The sequence below is a fragment of the Rhynchophorus ferrugineus genome, unplaced genomic scaffold, assembly GCF_030347505.1.
Source record: "Rhynchophorus ferrugineus isolate W39M unplaced genomic scaffold, kcgeb_rfMv2 rfM11, whole genome shotgun sequence".
Taxonomy (NCBI): domain Eukaryota; kingdom Metazoa; phylum Arthropoda; class Insecta; order Coleoptera; family Curculionidae; genus Rhynchophorus; species Rhynchophorus ferrugineus.
The window spans coordinates 28820217-28838257 of record NW_027472590.1 but is presented as its reverse complement, the minus strand read 5'-3'; the positions used below and the strand labels follow the sequence as shown (position 1 = coordinate 28838257).

Genomic DNA, 18041 nt, shown 5'->3' with positions numbered 1-18041 from the left:
AGGAAGGAATTCATGGATTTTTGATATCGTTTTCACTGACTTGTGACACTGTGCATTGTCTTGGTGAAGCAGCACAAACGGTCCAATAACGCTATGTAATAGTCGCCGTTGATGGTCTTTCCTTTTTCAAGGTAGTCAATGAACATTATTCCATGCGCATCCCATTGCCAACCGATTGTTGTCTTTTCCCAAGCTTTGGAGCGGGTTCATCGTGTGCAGTCCACTCGGATGACTGACGATTGACCTTTGGAGTAAAATGATGGAGCCATGTTTCATTCATTGTCACATATCGACGCAAAAAATTCGGGTTTATTACGCTTGATCATCTTCAAGCATTGCTCAGAATCATTAACTCATCGTTGGTCTTGGTCAAAAGTCTACTCGCGCGGCATCCACTTTGTACAGAGATTTCTCATAATCAAATATTCGTGAATGATATGATTTACACGTTCAGTTGATATCTTTAGATAGACGCCTGCTATTTCATTCAATTTTATTCTTTCATTCAATTTACGGTCATTCAAAATCATTTTGGGGATTTTTTAAATGTTTTCGTCGAACATGTACAGATTTACTTTCATTAATTCTTATTTTCCAAGCTTGTGTCCAATTACTTATATTTTCACTTGCCTGTTGCAATTTTCGTGAGGCTTCTTCACTATTGTCTCCGACAGCTATAATCGCAGTATCATCAGCAAATGTAGCCATCGTAATATTTTCTGCTTGTCGTATATCACAAGTGTAGAGTATATAAAGCATTAGCCCCAGTACACTTCCTTGTGGTATACCTGCTTTAGATTCTTTTATTGTAGAGTAAACTTCTTCTTGTTTGACTCTAAACATTCTGGTTATAATGTATGATTTTAATAGTTCGCTGTGTTGTTTTGGTAGAATTTTCTGTAGTTTATAAATAAGGCCTTCATGCCAAACCTTATCGAAAGCTTGTGCTACATCTAAAATATAGCTGAGCATACTTGTGTACTTTTGTAGGCTTTTTCAATAACATCTGTTATTCTGTGGACCTGGTCAATTGTTGAGTGCTTGTTAATAAACCCAAACTGGTTTTCGATTTAGTTATTTTCAACAGAAGTCTTTCAAAAACCTTAGATATTCATTTTCTGTTCCATATGACGTATTGTTTAATATGGCGATTATGGTGGAATGGTGCTAATCTTGTTATGAATTAATATTAAAATTGTGTACAATACAAGTAGCATGCAGTCTGATCTTTTTTTATATTTAAGCGACACTTATTGAGGATAATTGTACCAATTATATATTAATCAAAATATTTTTAATCATAATCTACAACTTTTCTGCGTCTTTCTAGAAAAAAATGGCAATATTATGAACTGTAAATGTCCCCACCAACTGACTTGTCTCCTGTCAATGTACTTTTTTACTAATTTAATATTAAGTTCTTTCTAATTTCCCTACTTCTCATTCTGTTCACGCTTATAAAGCACTGACTCTTCGAAGATATTTTATTTCTGCTACTGATCTGTCCTTGACAATACCTACGTCTCGCAACTGAAAATTACAGTTGATATGTGAATGGCTCTGCATACTTCTGCGTCTTCTGCTGAATATATAGTTACACGACCGTATACATCTTCCCTTTAGGAGTTTGTGTACATCTTCTACTACTAATATCCTATATCTTCATGACAGTACACAGTACAGTAATCAATCAAGAAAATTCAACAATTCCTGAAAGTATTCCTTTCATCTCAGTATTATTTTTTCAATTGAAGTTATTATTTGTTTTTTATGTTTTATTTATCGATAATTACGTGATTTTTCTTTTATTTCTTTTTTATGCTCTATGAATTGTCCATATTTTTTAAAATTATTATAATTAGAACATATTTCACTGTAGGCACCAATTAGATCAATAAATAGAAAATTTTGGTTTTTATTTATCAAGGAGTTTGTTGATTCTTTCACTTAAATGATGTAGTTTTACATTTGCCCAATTTTTTATGTTCGTTTCGTCAAGTGTAAACTTCTGAAGGCGCTAAACGATGATTATCTTCGCTATTTCATTGTGCGAATAAACTATGTGGCATCAAACATGTGTCTCATCTTCCAAACTTTTATTACCACCTAAACCGTATAATTACAAACCACACGATATTTTCTGGTTGTCACATCTAAATATCAACAGTTCTTATTTTATGTGTAGCTTCTGTTGCTTGTTGGTTTCCAAATTTTTAAAGACATAATGCTACTTATATAAATCTCTATTATAAGAATGTGGTATTTATTTTCTTAAATATATATCACGTTAAAGTGATTACAGTTTCCAGATAACAATCAAATTACATTAAATGAAACTGATGGAAGTATCGACAAGTTATATTTATTTTAACATGAATATAATTCTAGAGAAAATGTATATTTAATGTTAAAAACTTAGAGGTGCTTTAATGTTAAACGTTATATCGCCGATGGAACTCACCGTTTGATATTTTTCGCGACTAGAATAATTTCATAAATAGGTTAAGAGTTGTTGATTGAAATAAGCGTTAATCAAAAGGGATCATCTTTAACAAATCCTAACCATTTGTTCTGTAACTGATTTAATAATATTTTACTCATTTTTCTTTGAGATTAAGTCCAATTAGTTTCATTTTTCAAGCATCGCTCATAGTTATATTTAAGTGATTTCTATTTTAATTTAAGTATTTAAGGTATTTTTCTATACATATACACTTACTGCTTTAGCCTTTTCAGGTAGTGTGTCTCTAGACTGAATTATGCACATATTATGTTATTATTTCAAAATAATCTGCGGAGAAATAAATTTTCAAGCCTCTGAATATGGTCAAAGCGACAGGACGGTCCTCGTACTGTTGCAATAGTCGCGGGTTCGAATCCTTCTGTGGCTCGGATGTACTTTATGTTTGTGATTGTAATTGTAAATATCTTTGTAGGCAATAGTGGAAAATCCGACGAGGAATAACCATCCCACTGACACCAGTAACCAGGCTGGGTAAGACCGGATGGTCTCTCAGTCAGTAGCCAGTCGGTAGGCTTAATGCCGAGGTCTGTGGTTCGGAGCCCACGTTAAACTGTAGGTCCAATCCAGATAAAGACTACTTGGTAAAAAGGAAACTAAAATAATGTTTAACAAGATTATTTGAAAAGGACATTTTATTTGTACTTTCTTCTAATTGTTTTTGAAGGTTTTAGTATGTGCTGAACAACTGCTTATTCCAATATTGAACTATATTTTCCGTATCTGTAGATTAAAATAAATGTTATGTGTGTAAACAATTAGTTTCGTTGGTACAATCATTTTCGTTTAGTTTTTACATTTAAATAAATCATCCATGTCCTTTAACACTTCAGATCTAAAAGCTAGATGCAAACAAAATCTGTTTCCGTGGTGTTTCCTGGTGACAAAAACGTAAAATAAGAACATGGTTAGAATTTCACTGTCCATTCTGTCACTATACTTTGTGGTTATACACCTCACCCAAGAGACATTAAGCAAACCACTGATGACCTTGTGGTTAATTGTGGCACCAAGACCGCCATTACAACATCAAATTCATTTCAACAGCGACTAAATCGTGATAACTTATTTTGCAGGATCGACTTCGAGTTGGTCAACACGACGACCGGCGAGCAATGGGAACTGTACGCTGTGGCGAAAATAGTTCCCAACAAGAGCGAAATTGAGAAATCCTACGAGATACAGACGACGTTCAAGAAGGAGCTTGGCCTTTACATGACAGCGAGAGATTCGTTAAATAAATTTTTAAAATCCAAAGGTTAGTATTTTCTATAAATGAACGACATCGAAAAATAACTTAGTTTTCGATTTTTTTCGTAACAATAGGAACAAAGTTCTTTGATAAAAAAAAACACGTTTTTAATTATTAACACGTAATATATTAACTAACAGCGCCCTCTATATTTACTATCAGACCCTGTCCTCTGACTACTATGACGAAATTAAAAATGTTTTTAATGTTAATCGAACAAGAAAACCACAAATCTCGTCAGTTGATAAAAAAGCAAAACATTTATTTATTATAGCAATACAAATATATTACTTATTAAATTAATTAAACCGAATAACAAAATAAAATAATAAATAATAAATAAATAACTAAATATATAACTAATTATATAAAATATAAACTGTCACTGTCATTATCACGATAACTGTCAATGCATTAATAAATTGATATATAATATTTTGTGAACAGTATATTTGTTGGTGAAAAAGGAAACTACAAAATCGTCTACGTCAAATAATATTTTTAAAAATGTACCATATAGTTTGATGGTCGTCCTTCCAAATATGATGATTGACTCATTCCGTCTGGTCTGCTCCAGTATGGAACCGCAGCCCGCTTGACTGTCAAAACAATAAACAATATAGGTACCTGAATATAATAATTAATAATTTTATCGTTGTTTTCTTCGAATTACAATTCACAAGTTATTATTTAAAATAAATTTCTATTAATATTATTTATTATTAAAATTACAAAATATATTATTTTCTCTCAATTTGCTGATATTTGTCTATATAATAAAAACATATTTACTTGGACACAACATAACATCTATTCACGATAAAAAGATACATTATTCTTGTATTTGGCATAACAAAACAGTCGTAATTTGTATATCAATAACACACATATATTTTGAACAATAATTACATAAAAACATACTTTTTTTAATTACATAAATAAATAATCTGAAACTATTTCATTCATCCCAGTGTTACTTTCAGATGTCATTAATAAACACTTGTCACTATCAATGTCATGAAAATTATCAATATTTTTACTAAATATTTGAAAGCTATGTTTGTTTTAAATTTTCAACGTTATGGAATAAAATATTGCATACGCGATATCAGTTAGTTGTTTATAAAAATAAGTTTGATAACCACTATTAATGGATAAATACGATTATGTTATTAATATTTTTTATAAACCATACATGTGTCGGTAAAACAGATTTCTGTAATTGATTATTATAGAGAAAATATGGTTAAGCCTAAACATGTGTGTTGTTTGACTCATTCAGTCCAGTCTAGTATGAACCACTATGCTTCGAAACTTTTAAAAGCAATGAGCAATGCAAGAACAATACCTGAGTTATAATAAGTAATTGATTTATTGTGGTTTTCTTTCAAACTAATTGTTATTTAAAACAGCTAAACGCCGAATATATTAAGTGAATATGAATGATCTAACTAAACAGAGATCAAAGTTTTTTCTGCTATTATATAACATCACACCTGATAGCGATACTTGTTTTTGTTCATAATGTGAAACATATTAACTAAGGTAATCGCGTTATATAGCAGGAGGAACATTCATTCACGATCATATAGCATTGTCCCTGCATTTAGTGTAACCAAAAGGTCGTGTTATGAATAATAATGAAAACCGCAAGATTGGCTAACTGATAAATGATAATAATCTCTCTAACAATACAATGTCATACCTTATGATCAGAAAGTACCCGGAATTGATGATTTAAACGAAACGATCTTAAAATATTAAAATGTTGTTTTAACTTCTTATATATCTCTTTAGGTTTGTCATTTTATTATAAGTGGCACTTTGACAGCAATTTGACAGAGCTGGAATATTTGTAAGAATAGTTATTTATAATTTTCTTAGAACGAAATAAATTGGGTTGGTGGAAAAGTAATTTCGCTTTTTTCTAACAGAATGCTTATTGATTGATATTTATTCAATGAAGCCATTTTAGAGCGCATTTGAACGTTAATAACCCATAGAATATTGCATTGATAAAGATGTTATAAATGTATACTTTGTGATCAAAAAGTTCTCGGAATCCGGCATTTAAACGAATCTTCCTCTTTTTCAGGTTTGTCACTTTTGCAGATAACTTAAGTTAACTAAAATATAGCTAATTTTGCACCTAAATAATGGACTAAGGAAAAGTAATTTCGTTTACTCTAATAAATGGCTTTTAATCCCATATCTCTAGCAATATTTATTCAAGGAAACTATACTATAGCACGTTTGAAAGTTAGCAACTCATAGAACATTATGGTAATTAGTGCTTGACGTTGCTTGCTTTAACTTACTTTCAATATTATAGATAAACCTGACCCTGGTCGGTTAACTGTTGAAAATATAGATAAAATTGTTAAAATTATCGAACTCAACCAATATATTTCATCTTACGCCATTTACTAAACAAAAGTCTCGTTATGTTTTTACTGTAATAAAACTGGTAACTTCTTGAATGTGCTAATAATCGACACTCCATAACGAACACAACAACAAACCAGTTATAATATACGTCTTGTGGGATGAGACAAGATGCGAATTGGAAAATCCCAAATGTCAAAGATCGAAAACAGTTCTGCATTTAATTTTATTGTTGTGGTATAGATGGGATCGTCTTTATCTTGATTTATATAGGCGAACGTTTTTGATATTCTAAATATTTGTATACAAGCGCCATAAAAAGTTTAAACCAAATTATGGGCACGAGCGGGAATATTTTAAGTGAAAAAATTTAAAAATGCATATTTTAATTAAAAATATTTATTCATAAAATTGTATATATAATAATAAGAACATAAATTATATTTAACATTTGGATACTAAACAAAATAAAATACATTCACAAAACAGTATCCTAACGTTAACAAAAATAAAAAATGTGTCATGAGGCAATGAAATTACTCGTAAACAGTGAAACTGTGACATGGTTGGAAATAGCTTTTTCAGACAATTCGTGTGACCGCCATTTTCCTTCCCAAAGGTATCTGAAAGTTTCTTGAAAGTTTGAACTGGATTTAAATCTTGAGATTGATCGTCTTCGAAATTTTGGATCCTTTAGGGCGTCTTTGTCATTGACATGATGATGAGGATGAACTGCATCACCATAAGCTTTTAAAAGTATTTAACAGGCATCGCCAGCGGGTTTCTTCAAACTAAAAACAAAAGCAATTATTAAAATGCAGCATTGAACGTCCCATGATTAGCATCTGTATATAACGACTAACTCAACAATGCTAAATGAAACACTATTATTTTGTGTGCAAAAATGTCCATCTACAGAATTTAACAGTTAGGTTATGGTTTTTGACAGTTATTTACATTAATACTTTGTATTTTCACCGATAGATATCGCTAATCAAAATGCATGCAAGCACCCAAAGACGGTATCAGCTGAAGATATTTTTTAGTTGATGATAGTCCTGCATGAACCAGTTAACCTCATCATGGGTTTGCATTTACCCCCAAGTCAGTCAAAAATAATTTGTCACTAACTTGCTATTCTCGTTAAACATTTAAAAATTGAATAATATGAAGTTCATCAACAATAATAACAAGTAGCATTTATCGGTTAGTAAACAAATTACAAACCAGCTACACCCTGATAACTTTAGTGAACATTGTGATAAGAAATCATCTTTAACCAATTCAGAGAAAAAAATATCGACTAAATTCACTGTTACTAGATACCCTTGTTGTTACTGTTACTTTTCTTTAAGTTTATGTTTAAATTGCTTTAATGGAGTTTCCCTATCATTCAAGTTATCATAACCACCAATTTTTTAGTTAATAGTATACTTGTCTACACATGTCATACATATATAGCATTTCTTCCCAGCAAACATTCTTTTGAGATCTGAGAACAGGAAACAGTCGCTGGGGGCCAGATCTGGAGAATACGGTGGATGAGGAAGCAATTCGAAGCCCAATTCATGGATTTTTGCCATCGTTTTCACTGACTTGTGACACGGTGCATTGTCTTGGTGAAGCAGCACTTTCTTTTTCTCCAAATGCGACCGTTTTTCGGCGATTTCGTCCTTCAAACGGTCGAATAACGCTATGTAATAGTCGCTGTTGATGGCCCTTCCTTTTTCAAGATAGTCAATGAAAATTATTCCATGCGCATCCCAAAATACAGACGCCATAACCTAGCCAGCCGACTGTTGCATTTTCCCACGCTTTGGAGCGGGTTCGTCACGTGCAGTCCACTCGGATGATTGTCGATTGGATTTCGGAGCGAAATGATGGAGCCATGTTTCATCCATTGACATATATCGACGCAAAAACTCGGTTTTGTTACGCTTGATCATCTTTAAATACTGCTCTGAATCATCAACTCGTTGTTTTTGGTCATAAGTGAGTTCGTGCGCACCAACTTTGCACAGAACTGTCTCATACTCCAATATTCGTGAATGATATGACGTACACGTTCAGTAAATATCTTTAGAGTGTCTGCTATTTCATTCAATATCAATTTACGGCCATTCAAAATTATTTTGTGGGTTTTTTAAAATTATTTCGTCGGTAACAACCTCTTTTGGGCGTCCACTGCGTTCACCGTGTTCGGTGCTAATTTAACCACGTCTAAACTTAGCGTACCGATCCTTGATACTTGATTTTACTGGGACAGTGTCCTGAAACTCGTCATCAAGTCAAGTTTTTGCTTCAACTGTATTATTTCCTTTCAAAAAATAATATTATATCAACACGCGAAAATCCTTTTCATCCATTTTTTTTTCACAATGACAAAAGTTGCTTCACTCAAAATGCTATAATTCACAAACAGATAGTCCGACAGTCCGACATGTTAAATTTATATATGCATCTTTTGAGTGTTAGGGCTTACTATAAAACATATGGATTTAATTGTAGTAGGGCCATCTATATGTCAAGCCGGGGACTTTTTAATTGACCTTTTATTAAAAACATATTTACTCAAGAACGTAGGGCTCAAAATAAATTATGGTATTGTATATAATAATATGCAAATAACAGTTATTCTATTTTTAATGGAATATAATAACACCAAAAATAATACAATGTAAAGCATATATGTTAGTAAATAAAATTTGTACCGCCTAAGTGTTGAATTATTAACCAATTTCTTATCTATTAATACAGCATTTCAATAAAAACATGATCCGGATGTTTGAAAAACAGTTAATGTTATCATGATTCCTGGCAATCCACCAAATGAAGTAAATTCTTATCGGCCAATTTTACTGCTACTCGTAATATCCAATTTATTTGAAAAACTCCTATTAAAAAATCTCCCTCAAGAACAATCATGGAAAAAATATAATATCTTTACATCAGTTTGGTCTAATGAACCATATTAAATTCAATACAATTCTTGGATATAATGCAAACCTTCAATAAAAACCTGGTATAACATTTTCAGTTCCATAAAATATTACTGAAGGTAAACATCAAACTCTTAAACTCCTCCACCTCAGTCAGGATGTTCAGAGTAAAATAAGAAGAAGCTTACTCAACAATGAAAGAAATAAAGGTAGATGTACTGTAATTCAGACCGTAGATACTCACAACATAACATATACAATACCAATCGGAAATTGAAATTTGTTTAAACTCAACAAGCTCGTTAATTAAGTGTTCTTCTAACAATGTGGCTTCATATCAATGGTAATGCCAACGATAACACATCAATAACATTAGGAATGTCTTCCCAGTTCCACTGGGAGCATCCAGGAAAAATAAACTACCTTTTTTATCATCATTAATTTGCCTTTATTATTAATTATAATTAATATATAATTTATAATTAATGTATCATAGACTTCCTTCTGTTGGGGGTTCAAGGAAGGGGTACATTCCTTTGAAATGATTTACTATCAAAATATAAAGACAGGCAACAACATTGGAATGTTCCGAGAGTTACTCGTACACTCTGTGTTGTCAATCTTGAGAGTGAACGATTAGCCGAATGATCTGGAGTGCTCGAGACCAACCCATTGACAGTTGTCATTTGTTGTACAAGTTAGTGTTGTTTGGTTCGCTTCAAGCTTCCGATTTTCTGCGTGTTGTCCAGTAGGTGTATTCCTTCCACATTGCTGTGAGTTTGCAACCTTATTTCATGTTTTAAGGGAAAATCTTAGATGACTTCGTGTATCCATTTGATTTTGAGGTCATCGTGCAACTTTTCGTTCGTTACGTAGCGATAAGCATTGGTAACTAATCCTAGAATTTTGTTTTAGGTGCGTTGGATTCCTAATTGTCTCTAATCTCTTTGATTTTAGATCAAATTGAGTGCATCTTCGATCTGACCAGTACAGTTGTTTGACTTAGAGTCTAATCTTCTCTGCTTTTTGTCTAACATGATGTTTCCAGATATATTCCGAGGTATATAGCTGATTCTGCTTGATGAATCGGGCATTCTTCAAGTAATATAGCTATATAATAAATATAGCTATATATAGCAAAATTAGCATGGACAGATTTGGAGCTATTAAGCTGTATTTTCCAGTCTCTAGTCCATTAGTAGGTCTTATTGGCCGCTATTTGTACTTTTTCTACAGCCTTACATCGAGATACATCTTTGGCCATGATAACTGTGTCGCCCGCAAATGTTCCAAGTTCTCTTTCTTTTATTTTTGGGATATCAACAATATATCAACAGTATCAACAGATATAGAGCAGATACAGGAGTGGTCCTGAGACACTACCCTGTAGAACTCCAAATAGAAATAGGTTTAAGTGTTGAGAATGCCCCTTCATATAAGACTCTTACGGAAAGATATGATAACTTTTGTGGTTGTATAATTAACTGTAGTTTTTAGATGTACTATAATGTTAAAATAAATCATATTTGATTTTTTGTTCCATTATTTTATTTAGATTAGAATTTTGTTATATGTCAAAGACAAAATGTACTAAAACTCAGAGTTGATGCGGCAACATTTCTATTCCATAACATTTCTATAATTCTATAAAACCATTTTTCAGGTCAGTTAAATGGTATAGAGATAATGCCCACGCCATTTGGTGGACGATTCAACATAGATGGAAGCGACACCATGGACGAACACGCGGTGTTAATTGTGTCGAATTTAAAAAAATACGGTAATTATCGATATTCCTAGAGGATCGAGACTCAGTATGACGACTCATCGTGGTTTAATGTGATTGCAGGATTTCGTCGCTTCGACAAGAAGAGAGGCTTCGACCTCGAGTGTAGCAACACGGTGCTGAAGGCGTTAGCAGAATTCCACGGCAGCGCCCTGGGACTGAAAATCAATCATCCGGAAGAATTCGAACAGAATATCAAGAATCACCTGACGGATTCCCATAGTTCGAGAAGTCGTCACAAAATCACCAGGTAACATATCCTCTTTATCATAAAAAAATAGGTAAATAGGAAAAGCGAGAGCCTGTAGCCACGAAATTCGCGACACATCGCATTGTAACCGTTGAAGAAATATGGATACATCACAAGATACCGCACAGAGACTAGGATGGAAAGGATAAAATCGTCACCGACGAATATTATTCAAGGAATTTGGATAAATTTGGTATTGATTTAATGCAAAAAAAGTGTTTTTCAATCAAAACAATGAACTGGTGTACACATGCATAGTTACCAACCAATAAACAAAAAATGGGCAACGAACGACTTCCTTTTCTAGCATCCAGATTGAGCCCCTTGCGACTATATTCTGTTTCCAAACCTGAACTGGTGATGGATGGTGAGACATTAAAAGGTCATCCGAATCAAACACTTATTTTGAAGGCATTGGGAAAACCTATTATTTTGAAGCAATAAAAAAAATTGAATAAAACTAGACTGTATGTAAACGTACTGGGTTAAAATCAGTCGTAGACGTATCAAAAAAACATCATCCTATTAAATATTACTTAATCAAATAAAGACAATAGAGCGTTTTTGTTGGCTGCAATTATATTAATGTTTACACACACAAAAAATGTAAAAAACCTGTTGAAACATACTTCATCTAAAATGTTCATATCATTAATTTTTACAAGACACAATAAAAAAGATATTTTAATATATAATGGTCATCCGTCTCTGACTAATTATATTATTAATTATATAGTATACTATTATATAGTTTTATAATTAAAAATATTTAAAATAAAATACAAAATATATCTTAAAATAATTATAATATATGCTAAATTCTTTTTAGAGACCAAATGACTGAGGTGCTAAAAGAAGAGAGTTTCTCGTGCGAGGTTATCCAGAAAGCGACAGAGATATTTGACAGAAGGAGCATCAAAAATAGTCGGGAACCATGGGCCACCATTATCCACAATAATACCAAAGTAAGTTTGTTAAGTAACATACACATCCCTTGCCATCAACATTTCTACAGCTTGCTTCTTCTATGCTCTAACAACCGAGGCATCTTGTCCTGTCCGTTTATCGGTTTTTTAATATGACGTGCTTGACTGGATTTTGATCAGCGATATCTTTTGATGAAAATTGGAAGTAGCCATGTAAACAACTATTAAACAAGCTTAACTTAACTGTTAAATTCAATGTTTTTGATATTTCTTTACATAAAAAATAATAGACATTTTTTATATCGTTTACTCATCTGTCAGAAAATGTTGAAACCTGGAAAACAGTTAATGCTAATCTAACTGAACATTGGTCAAAAAACATCTAAAATACGCTCAAACGCAGGATATGAGACTACTACCTTTTCGCTTCGATGGGGCACCCGCTTACAGAGCAGTACTACGCCTACATCCAGAAAGGTTAAAAATGGCTAAGCTCAAAGGAGAAACTGTTCTTTTGAAATGGTATGTATTTTGTGACAGATGAGCAAACTGTATAAAGAAAACGAAGAAGATAAAGAAAGAGTATTAGAAAATTGAAGAAATCAATTAAAAAAGAAACCTAATAGTTGCCAAGATAAGATAAATACAGTCAAAAGTATTGTACTCTTTATCAATCAAAGTGTTCAATCAAAATGCTGCTTCGAAAGTATAAAAGGAAGTTATTTCGGCATCGAAAAGTAATAGATGATAAAAAGTGAATTGGATGAGACCAGATTGACCAGGTGTGCCTTCTTCGTTTTTTTATATCGTTTGCTCATCTGTCAGAAAATGTTGAAATCTGGAAAACGGTTAATGCTAATTGAACTGAACATTGGTCAAAAACGTCTAAAATACGCTCAAAGGCAGGATATGAGACTAATACCTTTTCGCTTCGATCGGGCACCCGCTTACAAAGCAGCACTACGCCTATTTCCAGTAAGGTTAAAAAATCGCTAAGTTCAAAGGAGAAACTGTTCTTTTGAAATGGTATGTATTTTGTGACAGATGAGCAAACTGTATAAAGAAAACGAAGAAGATAAAGAAAGAGTATTAGAAAATTGAAGAAATCAATTTAAAAAAAAACCTAATAGTTGCCAAGATAAGATAAATACAGTCAAAAGTATTGTACTCTTTATCAATCAAAGTGTTCAATCAAAATGCTGCTTCGAAAGTATAAAAGGAAGTTATTTCGGCATCGAAAAGTAATAGATGATAAAAAGTGAATTGGATGAGACCAGATTGACCAGGTGTGCCTTCTTCGTTTTTTTATATCGTTTGCTCATCTGTCAGAAAATGTATGGATTACCATTTCATTGTTGAAATCTGGAAAACGGTTAATGCTAATTGAACTGAACATTGGTCAAAAACGTCTAAAATACGCTCAAAGGCAGGATATGAGACTAATACCTTTTCGCTTCGATCGGGCACCCGCTTACAAAGCAGCACTACGCCTATTTCCAGTAAGGTTAAAAAATCGCTAAGTTCAAAGGAGAAACTGTTCTTTTGGAATAGTATGTATTTTCTGACAGATGAGCAAACTGTATAAAGAAAACGAAGAAGATAAAGAAAGAGTATTAGAAAATTGAAGAAATCAATTAAAAAGGGAACCTAATAGTTGCCAAAATAAGATAAATACAGTCAAAAGTATTGTACTATTTATCAATCAAAGTGTTATTATTTTTACCCTGTTACATTAATAAAGAATATTGAAGAAAATTTCCGAAAGCTGCTGTATTTATGTAGACTGGTTTTCCAATCTTGCTACATCAAATATAACGTAAAATTATATATTTACTTATGTTTAACTGTCTATACCTAGAAGTCTCACTCATCACCACCTTTCTCCACCACGTTAAATGCACGTTATCAATATTTATGACGTCAGCTCGTGTTGCAATATTGCCACATTAACTTAGGATTTTGTAACATTCAATTATTATTGTCAATGTCCTGAAGACTTTTGCAGACATTTGACAACAGTGTCGATCAGTACCAATACAAGTCAACTTTTGTAGACTGATTTGGTTTGCACATGCGGTCAAGTGGTGCTAATTCTGGAGATTGCAAATCAACCCCCTGAAAACCCAGGCCATCATTTTCACGGTTCGGTTGGCATTCCCAAATCCAGAAAGGTTCGGAACCTGCTATCTTCTCTGATATGTCCTTCTAGCTTATTTTACAAGATGTTAATTCGGTCCGTACTTCTCTACAGATCTAATGTCTATTTCAAGTTTGTTACACCCAACCAGGTGAAACGGCTTCAAATTTTCCAAAATAAGCTCCTCAGGAGAATCTTAAACACTCTATTGTTTATCAGAAATAATCAACTTCACAGGGAAACTGACGCTCCAGAAATCAAGCACTTCATATCTCAATCCTTCCACAAACAACAACTCAGCTGAAATTCTCCTGAAAACGGGCTTTTTCGCGAGCTGATGTACATACCGGGAGCTTAGCACCACGTCACCGCTAACCTTCCTTTTTTCAGACTGAAACGACCTCAACTTTTGCCTCCATGCGACAGCATCCAGTCCATGTGTTAACTCAAATTCGCGAATCTATAATCTATGTTTTTTCGTCCTGCTGTCGCCTCTTGCCCGGTTAGCGGGTGCCATATCCCCAAATTTAATGCAGTAGCAGTAGCGATCCACAGGGATCGACTGTGAGGCTGTTACGGTTTAGTGTAATGGTAAGCCCAGAGGCAGTCCCACATAACCCGGTCCAACTTGTCACTGCAGGACAAGTCTCCGCGACCAGATATGCGACATGCATTCCACCACCTGGTTTTAGGCCAGAACAAAAAAAAGTTTCTACCAACGTCAAGGTCAAACCCAAAATGGCTGTTTAATACGTTGGATTCAACCGATTGTAAACGGCATCGTCGCATATTCAGACGGAAACTGACGAAGTTTACCAAATGCGGTTGGGATTTTCCAGAATTTAAAACGAATTTTACATGTTTACGAACTTCATTTGGAAGTATGTTCGACCTCATCTATGACGTGTCTTGGCTGTTTTACTGGAATATATTTGCGATGATATTTTTTTACAAAAGGGACATAGCTGTCTTTTAGGGTAAATTATATATTGATATAATATAAAATGTGGAAAATACAAATAGATAAAAGGAAACGCCGCTGGGTTTACCTGTTGACGAAGCTTGGACAGTCGATGGTGGCACGTCTGAACTGAACGATGATCAGACACTGAATGATGGAAAGTACCCTTCAATAACATCCCAGATAAACGTCTCGGGGTTGCCAGATATTCGTTATCATGTACTAGTTGGCGTTGCTGGCATCCCGCCCGTGTTCAACATCAGGGATTATATTTCTGGGTATTTTGTAGACCGTTATTCCACGATATAAAATTCGACATACCTCAAGGTCGCTACAATCTTAATAAATCATGAACGATAGGTAACAATATTAAGTTAACTACTTTTCTATTTTCAGGTTGATAATATTCTGATACGTTTCGACAAATACGACAGACCTTCGGCGGTGAAACTCATCGACTTCCGGCTTAGCGAGTACCAGTCGCCCGCCAGAGATTTACTACACTTCCTGTTCACAAGCGTCCAGCTGGACGTGCTTGAGAGCCACCTAGACGATCTCATCGATTTTTACTATCACACGTTGTTCAACCAGCTCCAGAAGCTGGACGTGGACACGTGGTTCTTCGCCAGATGGTCGTTCAACGAGGAACTGAAGGTAGCGGCCAGTCAGAGCGAATTCTTCAAGACTGTCTCGACGCTAAACGCCACTTTCAGTTCGAATCTGGACGTGTCGAAGGGTCGCGTGATCGATCCGATGCACAGGAAGAGATTGTGCTTTCTCGTGAAGGAATTCAACCGACGCGATTGGCTATGCCTTTAGCCGCCGTCACCTCTCTAGACTGTTATATATTATCTAGGCTTGTATTTTTGTCAAGCTTCTTGAATATGTATATACATAAGTTTTATATTCGTCTATTTGACATGAAATGTTTTAATAATTTGTTAAATATAATAATAATCACATATGGTCTAATTTTATTAACCGACTTCAAAATAGGAGGAGGTTCTATGTTCGGCTGCATCTATTTTTTTAATATATGTTCGCCAATTGCTCCAATTATAGATCGATTTTCAAAATTATTTTTTTATTCAAATGAGTGCACTTGCAAGGTTGTCCCATTGGATCCAAATCAGAATCTGATGGGGTGAAGGGGGAGAAATTGAGGGAAAACCTCAAATTTCAAATTCACGTACAATATTCTTGCATATTTTTTATCTAAAATAATCAGATATTTGTGTGTTATGTTATTGCTGAGTTGATGTGATGGAAAATCGGAAGTAGTTCAGTGTAAAAGTAAGCCAGTTTGCTTTTTAAGCAATAACCGTCTTATATGAGACGTCGTAGAAACATTGTAGGCAACTGTTTCTATAGTGTAATGGTTAGAACGACTCGCACGCTGAGGTTAATGATTCAGTTTCAAAATCAAATTTAAATTTTAAAATTAATTTATTAAAATAAAATCCTATACAAATATACATAAGTGTAAATAATGTAAATATATATAAACAAAAAGCAAAAAAAAACAATTATGAACTCTGTTCTAGCCAATATTAAAATATCTATAATTCTTCTATAACACCTTCCCATATATATTTAGTGCCATCAATTTTATGGGATCTATTAGAGTTCTAACTTATCTTGATATATTGAAGGTAAACTTTAAATCCTTCCCTGTTGATATTGGATTAACTTCATTAAACCAAAAATACAATCACACCTCATAATAACTTAAAATTTGGTCTTGAAAATAATTATGGATTGGACAGTTGAAACACTAAAAATTTATGTGTTTTTTAAAGATATTTAGATTTTAGAGTATTTAATCTGTGGAACTACTTAATATAGAATGTAGACAAATATTGCATGTTGTCTCTTTTTCAGAAGTTTTGTTAAATAGCCTGAAATCAGACTAAAATACAATATTAGACTCTTGTTTTCCTCAGAGCAAAATTCTCCGGAACTGAAAATATAGACTCAACTGGTGATTTAACAACCTCAAGTGGTACTAGATCTCCCGTTAAAAAAGAATATAAGTTATCTAACATGTTCATCTTCTTCACAATTTTCTCCGGGAGAATGATGTGAAAAAATTGAAGTGATGAGTCCTTTTAAAAATTTCTCGAACATACTAGGGGAAGGATGCTGTTGTGCCTCCATGACCTCTAATAGATCCAACAAAATTCTTTAAGCAATCTTGGTTAAGATTTGTTAAACCAATGTAGCTATTTGTAAATTTAGACAAAATAGCTTTCTTCAAGGTAATAAATTCCCTAAAAGTAGCAATAAAATGTTTAATTGATGGAACCGTAACAAATATTTTCTTCAAGGCAATCAAATTTAAATATACAATACCTCTACTATAAAATTATTGAATTATTGAACACCGATATTTTACAATTAAAAGTAGTATTTATTACTACTAATTATCCAGTTATATTAATTATTACCTTCTTGTAAGACTTTTTTATGTAGAGACATCACACAACATACGAACAACTTGGTAGATTAATTGAATTTTATTACTAACATCTTCATAAGGTTTTGATTTTCTGTAAACAAACAATATATAAACAGACATGTAGTAGATAGATAATTTTATATGTACCTGATAAAACCAATGATGGATATGCATTTACCCTAATACCTGTTCGTGAAGGAAGGATAATTCTAAATTTTTCACTAAAATGTCCATAACAAACACCATAACGTTAATATATTTGCATTGTGGTTTATCCAGGTAACTTACTACCATTTACTTGATCAACCCATTTTTAGAAAGGAGCGAGATCATTCTTTGGGAAACGCTGTCTAATTTCCGTAGTAGAATTTTACCCCGGTACACTACATCTTTTACTACACTGACGCATTGTCATCAATTTTTATA

General features: G+C 33.3%; 1 protein-coding gene and 2 long non-coding RNA genes across 3 annotated transcripts in view; 1 reads left to right on the top strand and 2 right to left on the bottom strand.

The window, feature by feature from the left end:
• Positions 1-16119, top strand: part of LOC143205173 (uncharacterized) — a 27349-nt gene extending 11230 nt beyond the window's left edge. Inside the window, exons 2-6 of the mRNA XM_076418281.1 lie at positions 3598-3779; positions 10761-10877; positions 10947-11133; positions 11963-12098; positions 15554-16119. Coding sequence (XP_076274396.1) covers positions 3598-3779; positions 10761-10877; positions 10947-11133; positions 11963-12098; positions 15554-15976 — 1045 coding nt within the window. The 3' untranslated portion in view covers positions 15977-16119. The remainder of the gene's footprint in view (positions 1-3597; positions 3780-10760; positions 10878-10946; positions 11134-11962; positions 12099-15553) is intronic.
• LOC143205174 (uncharacterized) lies at positions 6812-18041 on the bottom strand. Its single transcript, XR_013007777.1, has 4 exons — positions 17904-18041; positions 17763-17836; positions 17605-17706; positions 6812-6949 (listed from the first exon to the last, which is right to left on the bottom strand). It is a non-coding gene; the product is annotated as an uncharacterized LOC143205174 (long non-coding RNA).
• On the bottom strand, positions 14596-14966 carry LOC143205175 (uncharacterized). The gene is made up of 2 exons (XR_013007778.1): positions 14825-14966; positions 14596-14766 (listed from the first exon to the last, which is right to left on the bottom strand). It is a non-coding gene; the product is annotated as an uncharacterized LOC143205175 (long non-coding RNA).